This window comes from Theobroma cacao, chromosome 5 (assembly GCF_053813885.1).
Source record: "Theobroma cacao isolate CCN51 chromosome 5, ASM5381388v1, whole genome shotgun sequence".
Classification (NCBI taxonomy): Eukaryota; Viridiplantae; Streptophyta; class Magnoliopsida; order Malvales; family Malvaceae; genus Theobroma; species Theobroma cacao.
In genome coordinates this window covers 10551572-10565689 of record NC_142643.1, presented here as the reverse complement: position 1 = coordinate 10565689, position 14118 = coordinate 10551572, and the positions used below count along the sequence as shown (strand labels likewise).

At 31.3% G+C, this 14118-nt stretch overlaps 2 protein-coding genes across 2 annotated transcripts; one reads left to right on the top strand and one right to left on the bottom strand.

Moving 5' to 3' along the window:
• The first annotated feature begins 7537 nt into the window (after window positions 1–7537).
• On the top strand, window positions 7538–11168 carry LOC18598444 (uncharacterized). Its single transcript, XM_007027965.3, has 7 exons — window positions 7538–7699; window positions 7926–8077; window positions 8460–8542; window positions 9456–9617; window positions 9971–10081; window positions 10437–10503; window positions 10589–11168. Exons 2-7 carry the CDS (start codon window positions 7954–7956, stop codon window positions 10867–10869), a joined length of 828 nt encoding a protein of 275 aa, XP_007028027.3. The 5' UTR covers window positions 7538–7699; window positions 7926–7953; the 3' UTR covers window positions 10870–11168.
• Window positions 11169–11390: 222 nt separating this feature from the next.
• Window positions 11391–13435, bottom strand: FOLB2 (Dihydroneopterin aldolase). Its single transcript, XM_007027963.3, has 3 exons — window positions 13286–13435; window positions 12113–12317; window positions 11391–11769 (listed from the first exon to the last, which is right to left on the bottom strand). The coding sequence occupies exons 1-3, from the start codon at window positions 13302–13304 to the stop codon at window positions 11565–11567; spliced, it is 429 nt and encodes a 142-aa protein (XP_007028025.3). The 5' UTR covers window positions 13305–13435; the 3' UTR covers window positions 11391–11564.
• Between the last annotated feature and the right edge of the window lie 683 nt (window positions 13436–14118).

Below are 14118 nucleotides of genomic sequence, written 5' to 3'. Positions count from 1 at the left end.
GAACAAATAACCTGTCTGGGATTGAGCTTTGTGTGGATCTGATAAATATCTTCCATCTACATAACCAATTAAATATGATTTTAATGCATTTGAATAATATAAGCCCATATCCATTGTTCCTCGAAGATATTGAAATATATGTTTAATTCCATTCCAATGTTTTCGAGTTGGAGAAGAACTATATCTTGTTAATAAATTCACAACAAATGATATATTAGGTCATGTATTGTTAGCCAGATACATTAATGCTCCAATTGCATTAAGATATGGCACTTCAGGACCAAGAAGTTCTTCATTATCCTCAAGGTCAGAAAAGGTATTTTTCCACATCTAATGATCTTACAACCATTGGTGAACTCAATATATGTGCTTTGTTCATATAAAATCGTTTTAGCATTTTCACTATATAATTAGATTGATGGGTAAAAATTTCATTTGTCAAGTGTTCAATTTGAAGACACAAACAAAACTTTGTTTTTCTAAGGCCTTTCATCTCAAATTCTTTCTTTAAGTAATTCATGGCTTTTAATAACTCTTCAAAAGTTTCAATAATGTTCAAGTCATCAATATAAACAGCAATTATCACAAATTCATATTCGAATCTTTTTATAAAAACACATAGGCATACAGGATAATTTTTATAGCCTTTTTTTGACAAATATTCACTAAAACGATTATACCACATGCGTCCGGATTGATTTAATCTGTATAAAGATTTATTTAATTTGATCGAATAAATCTCCTGGGATTTTAAATTTTGTGTTTCAGGCAACTTAAATCCTTCAGGGATTTTTATATAGATATTGATATCAAATGAGCCTATAAATAGGCTGTAGCTACACTCATTAAACACATTTTAATTTTCTCATTTGTTGCTAAACTAGTTAATATAGAATTATAATTATAGCCACCACAGAGAATATCTCTTCATCTTCAATACTAGATCTTTAGAGAAAATCATGTGCGACTAGCCGTGCTTTATATCCCATAATCTCATTTTTCTCATTTTGTATTTGCACAAATACTCATGTATATATCTCACTGGTTTTACACCATTTGGTGTATGGATTACAGGTCCAAAAACTTCACATTTTGCAATTAAATACATTTCCTCCTTAATTGCGTCTTTCCACATTGGCCAATCATTTTTATATTTACATTCTTCAATAGATGTAGGTTCAAGATCCTTGTTTTTCTTTCATAATATTGGGCTCTATATTATATACACAATATCGTCGATATTTATTTACTAGTTCTATATTTTCTCATCATGACATAATTGATTGAGATATCTTCATTTTAACTGATTTCAGGTACATGAATTTCTTCTAGAATGTTTATCAATTATGTCAGGATTCTCTTCTAGAGTTTCTACTTCCTCTTTCTAACCATTTTAAATATTTGCTCCTTTTCTTTTTCGATGATTTTATCTTTGGAACCGATTGGTTTTACGCTTCTAGAGTGTCTTGTCCTACAGGGACATCAATGCTAATAAGAGCATTTGCAGCTGGTATATAAGATTTAGTTATTCCCTTTAGGTCAATAAATACGTCTAGTAATTGATTTACTATATTTTGCAAAATAATTATCTTTTGAACTTCAAGTTCATATTGATTTGTACGATGATCAAAAGTAGATAATGATAATTCATTCTAAGAAATTTTCTTTTGCAGCTGCTTATTTTTCTCCCCCTAATGTTGGAAAAATTGTTTCATCAATATGACAATTGACAAACTTTGTCATGAATAAATCTCATATTGATAATTCTAAATATTTAATTACAAATGGAGATTTGTATCCAACATATATTCATAACCTCTTTTGAGGACCCATCTTTGTGCATTGTGGTGGAACAATTGAAACATATATCGCACATCCAAATATTCTTAAATGAGAAATATTTGGTCATGACCATAAACCAATTATATAAGGAGAATTTATAATAACTCGTTTAGCCTGATGCATACAAATGCTGCTACATCCAAAATGGCATGCCCCCAAGTAGACATTGGGAGTTTGAATTTCATAAGTAATAGCTTTGCAATCAGTTGGAAGTGTTTAATAAATAATTCTGCTAGACCATTTTGTACATAAGTATAAGTAACAAGCTATTTAATAATTATTCAAACTAATATGCAATATTAAAGGCCTAAGATGTAAATCCACCAGTATTGTCAAGATAAATAATCTTGATTATAGAACTAGGAAAATGTGTTTGCAAACTAATGGTTACAAATGCCAAATTGCAAGCTGATAATAAGCACACATATGACCATCAAGTCGATGCATCGATTAAAACCGTAAAATATCTAAATGGTTCACATGGTGGATGTATGAATTCACATATAACCTTGAATATTATTCAAAAACGTAGAGAATTCAGTCCCAACTTTAACTGGTGATAACTTTATAATTTACTTGCCTTCAAAGCAAGTAGTATATAAAATTCATTTGATTGAAAAATCTTTTGGTTTTTCAATGAATGATCATATAAATTTTCAATCATTTTTTTTGCATCATTATTGATCGGGATGGTCCAACCCGTCATGCCAAATATTAAAATTATTAGTAAACTTCTAGTTTATTATGAGTTTCAATTATTTTAATATTTGTATAGTTTAATTCTGAGAATAGAGCGAGCAATTTTTTTTTCAATACACACTTTCTACTTGAGATAATAGATGTAATATAGAGATATTAAGTGTCTCTTTCATTCGTTGTCTCAATATGATATCTGTTCAAACGAATATCTTTAAAACTTAATAAACTTCTTGGAGACTTACTAGAAAATAATACATCTTCTATTACTTTATTCCTCAAGGTATTAAAATATTAGCTCTTCTAGAGCCTCTAATTTTGTACTATCAGATATTGAACTAACATTGATTTTTTTTGTCAAGTAGAAAAAATATTTATTGTCTTTAAATATAGTGTGTGTTGTAGCAATATCTACTAGATATATATTTACATTATTGATCTTAGATCCAACAAGATTAATAGTTATATTTTCTTCAATAATATAAAATATATACAATAAGAAACTTGCAAGTTAACATAAAAGAATATTAAATATAGAATTAAAACACATAATAAGAACATATCATTTAAATATAATGAAAACATATTTAAGCATTTTCATAATATAGTTATACTAAATATACCAATTACTATTAAGTTTATTTTTGGATATTTCTGTTACCAATTGAATGATCAATTCCTTTTTTAGGACAAGAAAATTAATAATGGATATTTTTATTACCAATCATGTAATCAATTCCTCTTTTAGGGTGGGCAAATATCTTGATATGCTATATCAACTTGGCCATGATTAAAATTATCACAAGATGCTTTAATTTTCAGTGATGCTTGATAAAATTTAAAACGTACAACAGGTACGTGACCAATGATCTTTCATGCCACATCAACAACAATACGCTTTCTATATTTCTTTTATTCTTTTCATTATTTATCCACTTTTGGTGGGTGAGTGAGTTAAGGTATCTATCTACTTTTGGTGCGTTGAAAGTATTCATTTACTTGTGATAGGTTACAAGTATACATTCACTTTTGGTGAGTGATCCACATATGATGGGTTATTCACTTCTGGTGGATTATTCATTTTTTAGTAGGTTATGGCATTGATCCATTTCTGGTGGTAAATTATCTATCCACTTCTAGTGGCAAAATTATCCTTAGATTTAGATGGTAAAATTATCCATCTATTTCTGGTGGTAAAATTATTCTTAGATTCTGATGGTAAAATTATTATCCATTACTAGTGGTAAAATTATAATTAGAATTAAAATAGTGATAATGTAAATTATTATAACGACCTTTTCCATATCCATGATCATAATTATTAAATGATGTGACATTCACTTCAGGGAATAGATAGATTCATGACCATGATCATAATTATTAAATGATGTCGCATTCACTTTAAGGAATGGACAAATTTATAATTTTTTTATTAGTAGCTTGTTTGTCACATTCACTTCAGGAAATAAACATTCATAATTTTTATTAGTAGCTTGTTTGTCACATTCACTTCAGGGAATGGACATTCATGGTTTTTCATTAATAGCTATATAATAGCAAATTCACTTTCCAATCAAAGGACAAAATATATACTACATGATAGTAAAATTCATATTAAGGTTGATTTTTAGGGATTGAAAATACTAAAGAGATATCAAGTCACTTACTTGATTTTTTAAAACCAGAAATCAAAACACAATCATTGAAATCCTTTTGAAGCTTGAAGATGATGAAAACATAATAATTCTAAAACTTGAGAAATCAGAGAATCGTGCTGATAACGTGTTATGAAATAAATCTTAAAACAACAACTATAAGAGAAATATAAGAGAAAGTATTTAGAGAGAAATAAAGTATCTAGAGGGAGTAAGAAGATCTTATTTAGGTATATATATACTAATGAAGTGAAATGGTCTATTTATAAGCTAATAACCCCTTATCTAGATTAATTTACAAGATGAAGATAAAACTTAGAGATTAGATGGATTAAATCTTAATCTAATCTAATTTACATCAAATCTATATATAGATAATATAAATAGATATTCACAAAAATATTCATAACAAAAAATTATTATTTACAATAGAATTTAGATAATGAGTATTTTAAAATTATTATCTGAACCTGTGATAAGTAATAGTTTTATCACTCAAATTCTATTCAAACTCGCACTCGAGCATTTGGTTCATTGGTTGGTGCATAATCCTTTTGTCTAAAGAGCAGAGTTCGAATCCCTTTCCCTTAATTATATAAACAAAAAAATTCTATTCAAACTCAATTATAAAATACTTTACAACCTTAATTGGTTTCACTTTATTAAGTTAAAATTTTATTTTCTTTTTCATATAAAAATTTATTTATTTTTATATAAAAGTCAAAATAAAAAAGATTATTTTACACTCATAATTCAGCCCCTCCTCAACAAAATCACCATAATTAATTTTCAGCCCCTCCTCAACAAAATCACCATAATTAATTTTCTTATTATCATGCTCTCTCACCTTTTTATTTGGGTTCTTTTTTTAAATGGGCCTTATGCATAACGTGTTTTTGATAATAGACCTTCTTATAATTTTAACTGTTTTTAGCTAAGAGAATTAAAATTTAGACAAAATTACCTTTAATGAAATCGACCTATTTATTTGGCTCCGCGTCTCAACCCGAAACTTATTAACAGGTCAAGTATGTTTAGATTTACACCTCAAACTGACTCATATTTTTTGAGCTTTCCTCACCAAACTATTCATCTTTGGAGTATTCTTTATCAGAATGAAAAACATTTAAGCATTTTGAGCATTTTGGAGTAGTTTTTGATATACGAAGAAAATCTGTGAGCGTTTTGAGCATTTTAAAGCATTTTAGAGTGATTTTTGATATATGAAGAAAAACTTTTGAACATTTTGAGCATTCATATTCGTTAATTATGTTGTTAAATGGAATATGGTGTATTGTTTGAAGTTGTTGATCTTGTTAAATAGAATTCAATAGTTTTGGTGATTTTTGAGAATTACGTGACTAGTTTTTAGGCATTACGTGACTAACTTTGGATATTGCGTGACTGACTTTGGATATTACGTGACTAACTTTGGGAATTGCGTGACTAATTTTTGATAAGGCATTGCGTGACTAGTTTTTGATAAGGTATTGCGTGATTGACTTCGGGCATTGCATGACTAATTTTTGATAAGGCATTGCGTGACTAGTTTTTGATAAGGCATTGCGTGACTAGTTGATAGGCATTGCATGACTAGTTTTTGAGTAGGCATTACGTGACTAGTTTCTGATAAGGCATTGCGTGACTAGTTTTTGATAAGGCATTGCATGACTTGTTAGTAAGGCATTGTGTGACTTAGGCATTGCTTAAAAATCAGTCACGTAATGTTTAAAAACTAGTCACGTAATACCTAAAACTAATTACATAATGCTTAAAAACTAGTCACGTAATACCTAAAACCAATCACGTAATGCTTAAAAACTGTCACATAGTGATTAAGTCACGTAATACCTAAAAACTAGTAAACTCAATTTTGGGTTCTATGAATAAACCAATAAACTCAAGAACCTAAAACACATATTTTTTTTTGCTAAGTCATGAAATTATGCATTTCATAAAAGATAGGTTACAAAACTCCATAACCCTCCAAAGCAAGAGAAAATATATCCTTATCGGGAGGCCTTGCTCACTCCCCTTATACAAAAGCAAAATATACCCTCTTTACAAAATATTCCATGAACAATTTCAACTCAAAATCCCATAAAAAAAATCAAAATCCCTAACAAACATGCTTAACAATCATCTCAATCCCAGATACAACAAAATCGTGAACCACCATAAAACCCATCAAACATGCTTTAGTTGTTCTTTCTCTCTGAGTAAAATTGCTGCTTGCAAAGAGCAAAATTTTTGATAAGGCATTGCGTGACTAGTTTTTGATAAGGCATTGCGTGACTAGTTGATAGGCATTGCATGACTAGTTTTTGAGTAGGCATTACGTGACTAGTTTCTGATAAGGCATTGCGTGACTAGTTTTTGATAAGGCATTGCATGACTTGTTAGTAAGGCATTGTGTGACTTAGGCATTGCTTAAAAATCAGTCACGTAATGTTTAAAAACTAGTCACGTAATACCTAAAACTAATTACATAATGCTTAAAAACTAGTCACGTAATACCTAAAACCAATCACGTAATGCTTAAAAACTGTCACATAGTGATTAAGTCACGTAATACTTAAAAACTAGTAAACTCAATTTTGGGTTCTATGAATAAACCAATAAACTCAAGAACCTAAAACACATATTTTTTTTTGCTAAGTCATGAAATTATGCATTTCATAAAAGATAGGTTACAAAACTCCATAACCCTCCAAAGCAAGAGAAAATATATCCTTATCGGGAGGCCTTGCTCACTCCCCTTATACAAAAGCAAAATATACCCTCTTTACAAAATATTCCATGAACAATTTCAACTCAAAATCTCATAAAAAAAATCAAAATCCCTAACAAACATGCTTAACAATCATCTCAATCCCAGATACAATAAAATCGTGAACCACCATAAAACCCATCAAACATGCTTTAGTTGTTCTTTCTCTCTGAGTAAAATTGCTGCTTGCAAAGAGCAAAATTGCTATTCATCGCCCTTAAGAACCTCAAGATCCACCATCCAAAAAAAAATAATAATAAAATAAGAAAGAGCTTGATGTCATCTTTGCGAATTGGATGGCAAGATAGACATATTTGAGCAAAGAGATAAATCGAGATTTAATTTTAAAATTTTTATCTAGATGGTAAAAGAGAAAAAATTGAAATTATTTTAATTTTTTTGAAATTATTTAAAAAATATTATTATCAAGTCATACCAAAATTTGATAAAAAATAATTAAAATTATAAAAAAATAATATTTTTTAATTAAACTTATAAAAAAAATTATTTCTCACAATTTTTTCTTTTTATTTGTAAGCCTCATGGTTTTAAGGACGCTATTGAGAATAAAAAACCTTTTCAATTTTCCTTTGTTTTAATTAGTATCGGAACCCGAAAAAGGGTCTTTTTAGGCTTTCATTGCTGGTCGAGTCCAGGCCATTTTTCTTTGGAAGCCTACTCCCCACTTTCACCACTAACGAACTCCCTCTTCTGAGCTTTTTATGATCATCAACCAGTAAGTTAACAAACTCTCCAAGTTTCAACTTTTACTCCGTTTTTTCTTCCTGGGATTTTCAAGTTTTTCAATTTCCTTTTTCTGTTTAATTTGATCTTCATAAATTTAGTTGGGTTCCTATTTATTCCCATTATTATTATTATTATTTCTATTTTGTCTTTTGGCTTCTGTGCTCTTGCCATTGTAACTTTGGGTTGTTTCTTTCCTCTTACCTGTTTGAGAAAAGTCCTTAGGGAGAGAATCTTTTCCAAAAGATGGTGGGGTGGCAGAGACATTTGCAATGTGTACTTCGCCAAGTTGGGAGAAGACTGGAACATAACTATACTTTGTCTGCCAACCATTCATCTTCTTCTCGCTTGAGCTCCTCTTTTTTAACTGGTTAGTTTTTTTTTTTTTGGGTGAAGTTGAAGTTAAATTTGGAGTAGTTATTGAGATATAAAACAGGGGTAATTTTTTGTTTTATGTAAAAAAGATTGAATTTTAAGTGACTTAACTGTTAATACTTCATTTATTTATCTTCTTTCTATGCCTAAAGATCTCGTCTTCTACTTGATTAATATTTGTATAAATTTTATGTGAAGTTTAAGTTAAATTTGGAGCAATGAATCAGAAAGAAAACATGGGTTTATATTTATTCTTTGTATAATAAAGCTAAATTTCAAGTGACTTCACTGTTAATTCTTAAATTTATGTTTTTTTCGTCCTTTTTGTGAGTAGGGACTTGAATTTGAGTATTAAAGGGTTTGAAATACTTATGCAGGTGAATTGCCTAGTATTCAGAGATTGTGGAGATCACCTTCTGCTAGCATTTCAACACCTTTTTATCAGTATTTCCAACAGTTGGTAATGCCAACTTGTTCTTTCCAATTTGATATGATGGTTTCAGTGAATTTGATGTTTTCGGCTGTTTGAGGTCTATTTTAATAAAATCATTCTTATAATTCAAAAAGAAGCTGTGAATCTTGTGATGTGCGAGTCACAAAAAAACTAGACATGTTCCTAATGTAGTGTGTTATGAAATCTGAAGTAGATTTTGTGACATTTCATGTATGTTAATGCAGATTTTCGGGATGCCTTGTTTTGTGTAGTAATGAAAAAAAATACATACAGGTAGGAGAAGGATCTAATATAGTATGTTGGAAAGCAATAATACGTTCTTATGCTTTCCTGCTTTTTGATGATGTAGTTAGTTGGAAAGCAATAATACGTTCATATGCTTTCCTGCTTTTTGATGATGTAGTTAGTTGGAAAGCAATAATACGTTCATATGCTTTCCTGCTTTTTGATGATGTAGTTAGTTATTCTTTCGGTGCTTGTGTTCTTGTGTTGGAAATGTTGTATTTCATGGATCTTGATTCGCTTTTTCAGCATTATATTGATTGCCAATGGCACCTGATCTAGAAACGATCAGATTTCCTTATCTGTTTGTTGGTGTAAAATTTTTCTTCATTGGACAATTCCCATTGTTTTAAGTGGTCTCGCTTATGTTGAAGATCAATAGGATGCTCGTAACTGATGAAAAACAAGTTTTCAACAATGTGACAAGAGGTCCATAAATGTATTATCTACAATGTTTGTGTTGCATGGTATGTTGTATTCCTGCTGGCGGAATCATATTAAAGTTATTTGGGCAATACTTTGGAGTGTAGATCATTAACTGATCTGAGCCAAAGGAGTTTGTTATGTTTTTCCTTAAATTCTTTTTATTTTCTGTTTTCTTTCCTTGCATAACTTCTCTTATGTTTTATGTGCATAGGGAATTTCAACTTCAAGGAAGTTACTAGCAGGTTCATCTGAAGAGACACCCATTTCATCACCATTAACTCCTGTTTTGGCAATAAATAGTGGAAAGACTGAAGAGAAGAAAGTTGTTCCTAATCGCTCAAAAGTTCAAGCAGTGTTAAAGAACATAAAACAGGTATATTTCCTAAACAATTATAACAAAATTCTAATTTTAAACTGTTTATATAGTTCCAAAATCAGCTGCGTTTGCCTCAATATCTACATGAGTTAACTGGCCATGCTTTTGCTGCATTTAAGGTAGTTCCCAATAATAAAGCTGGTGAAAATTTCAGTCTTAAATCAATTGATCCTACTTGCAACTTCTCAAATGAGAAAAATAATGGTTTGAATTGGAGCAGGATTAACAAAAAGGAAAAAGAAAAACATCTGTAAAATGGGCCCTTAACTGCCTTTATGATGCTGCATTACCATTGTTTCTGGTGTTGCTTATCTAATTCAATTAACTTATTGCCGACTTGCTTGTTTTAGAGTCCTAAGAAGGTCAACTTGGTTGCTGCATTAGTTCGTGGTATGCGTGTTGAGGATGCATTGTTGCAGTTGCAAGTGACAGTAAAGCGTGCTGCTAAAACTGTCTATCAGGTGATTGAACCATTCTGGCCTATTAATGAACTATAGTTCTTTTTAATGTAGTTGTGTAGTTTCTGGCGTAAAAGAAACTAGCCAAAACTCATCTCTATGTGTCATAAAAGGAAACTTAGAAAAAGGGAAAGGAAAAGAAACATATAGTTGTAACCACTATACTATTTAGAAAGCATTGATGGAGAAGTGATTTCTTGTACCTCAACAAAGAGCAGGTGTATGGGTGTGTACTTGTGTTTTTTGCGCTCTCTTTACTTATTTTTTGATCTTCATTGTTGTTCAGAAGGAAGATACTTTTGTATCGTCAGCAAAAAATAGAGTTCTAACATTTTAGATTAAAACCTATGCCATGCAGGTTATACACTCTGCTCGAGCAAATGCTACCCATAATCATGGACTGGATCCAGACCGTCTGCTAGTTGGTAAGTGGTGCAAATGAACTTGGCGTATATCACTTGGTAGTATTTGTGCTTGTATTTATTTTACATTTTTTATTTTTATAAACAGCGGAGGCATTTATTGGAAAGGGATTTTATAAGAAGAGAATTTCCTACCATGCTAAAGGGAAATGTGGAATTAAAGAGAGACCAGAGTGCCGACTAACAGTTGTAGTGAGGGAGATGACCCCTGAAGAGGAGGCCGAGATAGCCAGGCTGAGAGTAAGCAAGTTTCGCAAGCTTACTAAGCGGGAAAGGCGACTTGTACCCCATAAGCTTATTGAAACCACTCCTATTTGGAACCGCAAAGGCAAAGGCAGCAGCCAGGAACCAAGTGGCATGGCTGCATGAGATGTCTCTCTCCCCTGCATGTGTTCTGCATTTTAGTGATAACATTTGAAGTGCTGAAAAGATTGTAGTTTAGCCTTGTAGAAAAAGTGAAGCTCTAGAGGCATGAGAAATTTTGTATTAGTCCCAGGTGGTGTTGAAATATAGTTTTAAATGGCTGGATATTGTTTTAGAATTGTAGAATTTCATAATTTTCGTTTTTTTAAAATCCTTTTTGGACAGTAATGTTGGATTTTCATCAAAAACAGAAGAGGGGATGTCTGAAGAATAAAATTTTGAACTAAGGTGCCTTGTTACTCGTATTTTGTTTGCCCCTTCTCTCCCTACTAGCAGCTTCTTTGTTGCTTAATTTGTATACAGGCACAATATGCCCGATGGCACATTGGAAAATATAATGAAAATCATTTTAGAATTATGAAACTTTATTTTTTTAAAATTCTCAAAATTTTAATTTATTTATATTACCGATGTGATACTATTTGATTCACGGCTAATGTTTTTTAGAGTTCTTAGGCTGACAGAAATTGGAAATCATCGATCAATTAATGCCAATTGCAGTAGAACCAGCAGAAATACACAACTACCCTGGCTCACTTGTCACTTTCTTCCCCTCCCTGCAGAAACCAAAGAACATAAAAGGAGGTGGCAGATCCAACCGAGACCCATGATGCCTTGTACATTCATATATTTGGTAAAGGTCAATTTGGAGCATCAATACTTCTGTATCTGACAATCTCAACTCCAAGGTAGTCAAGAGGACCATGAACAGCAACATGAGGCTTCCCCACTTTCACACGAACAGCAGATATCTGAGGATGCTTCCTCAAGGTTGCTGATGCAATTAATTGAGCCACTGACTCGAGAAGATCCTGAGATTTCCCTTCCACAACTTCCTTTACTATGCTGTAAGTCAGCAAATTCAAATTATCAAAAGATAATTTCTTAAAAATAAAGGCATAGACATTCATAGGAACTGCTAAGGACTTCATAATATAATTCCTTATGCAAGTTTTAAATTAATTAGCATTGGTCTTTTACATAGCAAGTAAAAGTTGACCAGTTACAATTATCAAATTCAGGCTAATTGAAGATATTACAGTTAGGAGGAACATGGTTTCTTCATAGTGTAAACTTGAAGACAATTACATGCAGGGATACAGAACTTCGTAACAATTCATAAGCAGCCAAAAAGATTTATGCAATTTTTTATAAACATGTTAGATGAAGATGTTAAGCTGTTACTCACCGGTAAATATCAGTGTAACTAACAGTATCTGACAAGAGGTCTGATTTACCAGCCATCCTAAGATCCATCCAGGCATCTACATCTACCAAGAACTTCTGACCCAGGCTTTTTTCTTCAGGCTTGACCCCATGGAAACCATGAAATTTCAAGCCCCTCAATATGAGTTTGTCTCCCATTGGTATTCCAACATCTTCTGTCATTGCTCCTGTTATATAACATTTTTATTAGCTATATGCTTCATGGATTGAAAGATAACAAGCAACCAAAACGTGAAATAAAATATCATATTGGTTCCTAGATTAGGCAACAATTTCAGTTCTCCCCCTTCCAACCCCGCCACAGATAACACTGGACATCGCTATATATGCTTCAAGAAATCTCTAGCATCTCACAATCAATGTGCCACAAGGGAAGAGAATCACAGCATTGTATATTAAAGATATACTCCTACGCTGGAAGGAGTTTGATCATGCATCTCTGGATGCATTTGAATGCAACCAAGAATCCCAATTTCCAACATATCCTAATAATTGACCATATCCTGCTCATATACTAGGACGGAAAAGAAAAGAAAATAAATCTGATTCAAGCTATGCCTTCATTTCTGGTTGAGCAGCAAATACCTTATAGTCACTCCTTCCTTCCCCTGATAAAAACGTTCCAAGGGAAGAGAATTTTGCTGCGGACTGATAAGCTAAACACAATCTGAGCTAACATTAAAGGCTATACATATTGCATACCCCACCAATAGGAATTGGTAGCATTTTAGTAGCTGACTCCTTAGGCGTGTTGATTCTTTTTCCAGTGTTAAATCCCTCCTTTGCACCCCCAAAATAAAGAATCTTTAATGCCTAAATCATCCCTAACAACCAAATAGTATGTTGTGAAAAACAATGAAAAAGAAAAGAGTATGATCATCCCTCAAAGTATACTAACAAAGCACAAATCTTTGGATTAATTCAGCAAAATTTCCTCAAAACCCAACTAGAAACAGAGTAAAAAGCTAAACCCCATTTATATACAACTCACTATAGCTAAATTTCTAAAGACCCAACACTTCTTTACATGCAAACACACACCATTTAACATCAAAAAGGATAATTTGCATCAAATAAAACAGCAGTAAATCAGTAAAAGAAAAACCCAAAAAGTTGAAGTAGACTTTTATTTTACCGCAACTGGGTGCAGCCATTACAATGTAACTGTTTCCAGAAGGTGAGGGTCTTGTCTGCAGAAGGAAGAGTGGATTTTTAGTTGAGGAAACTGAACAAAAGGAGAATTGCCGAGACACCGAACAAAGAGCGACCGCAGAACAGAAATGGGCTCATTGATTGATTTATTATTATTATTTTAAAATATTTTGATACATTTAATTTTTGTTGGATCTTCCAGCCCAATCAGTAGGCTCCGTTGGGCTTTCTTTTACATTTGTTGGCTTTCGTTTTGTTTATATTTTATTATTTTGATATAAATTTAAAAATAATAAATTAATAGTATACAAAATAAGTGAAGGGAACAAGAGAATTGTATTTTTTTTTTATTAGAGGAGAACTAAATCCAATTTAAAGTAAACATTATATTTTTGAATCCGGTTTGATTTTCCTAAAAGGTTTTTTAACCTATTTAAAAAAATTTAAATAACTTTTTATTTTTTATTACGTTTAATTAAATCTTTATATTTTTATGTTAAGTTAAATAAAATCTTATAACTAATAGTTGATTGACTATTGTTAGTTAAAACAACACTTGTTATTTTATGTCACATTGTGGTGGTGTAACAAATTGATATGCTATAATAACTGTTGTCTTTTTCAAATGTTATTTGTTATATTATATCACATTGTATTGATATGTCATGTTAATATATGATCTACTGATATGATGTGGTGATATAATCATGTGACATTTTCACCATTCACATCAATGTCATGTAACATAAAAATGACAATTGACGTTTTAATTAATAACAGTTAATCAATCATTAATTATAAATATTTATTTGACCT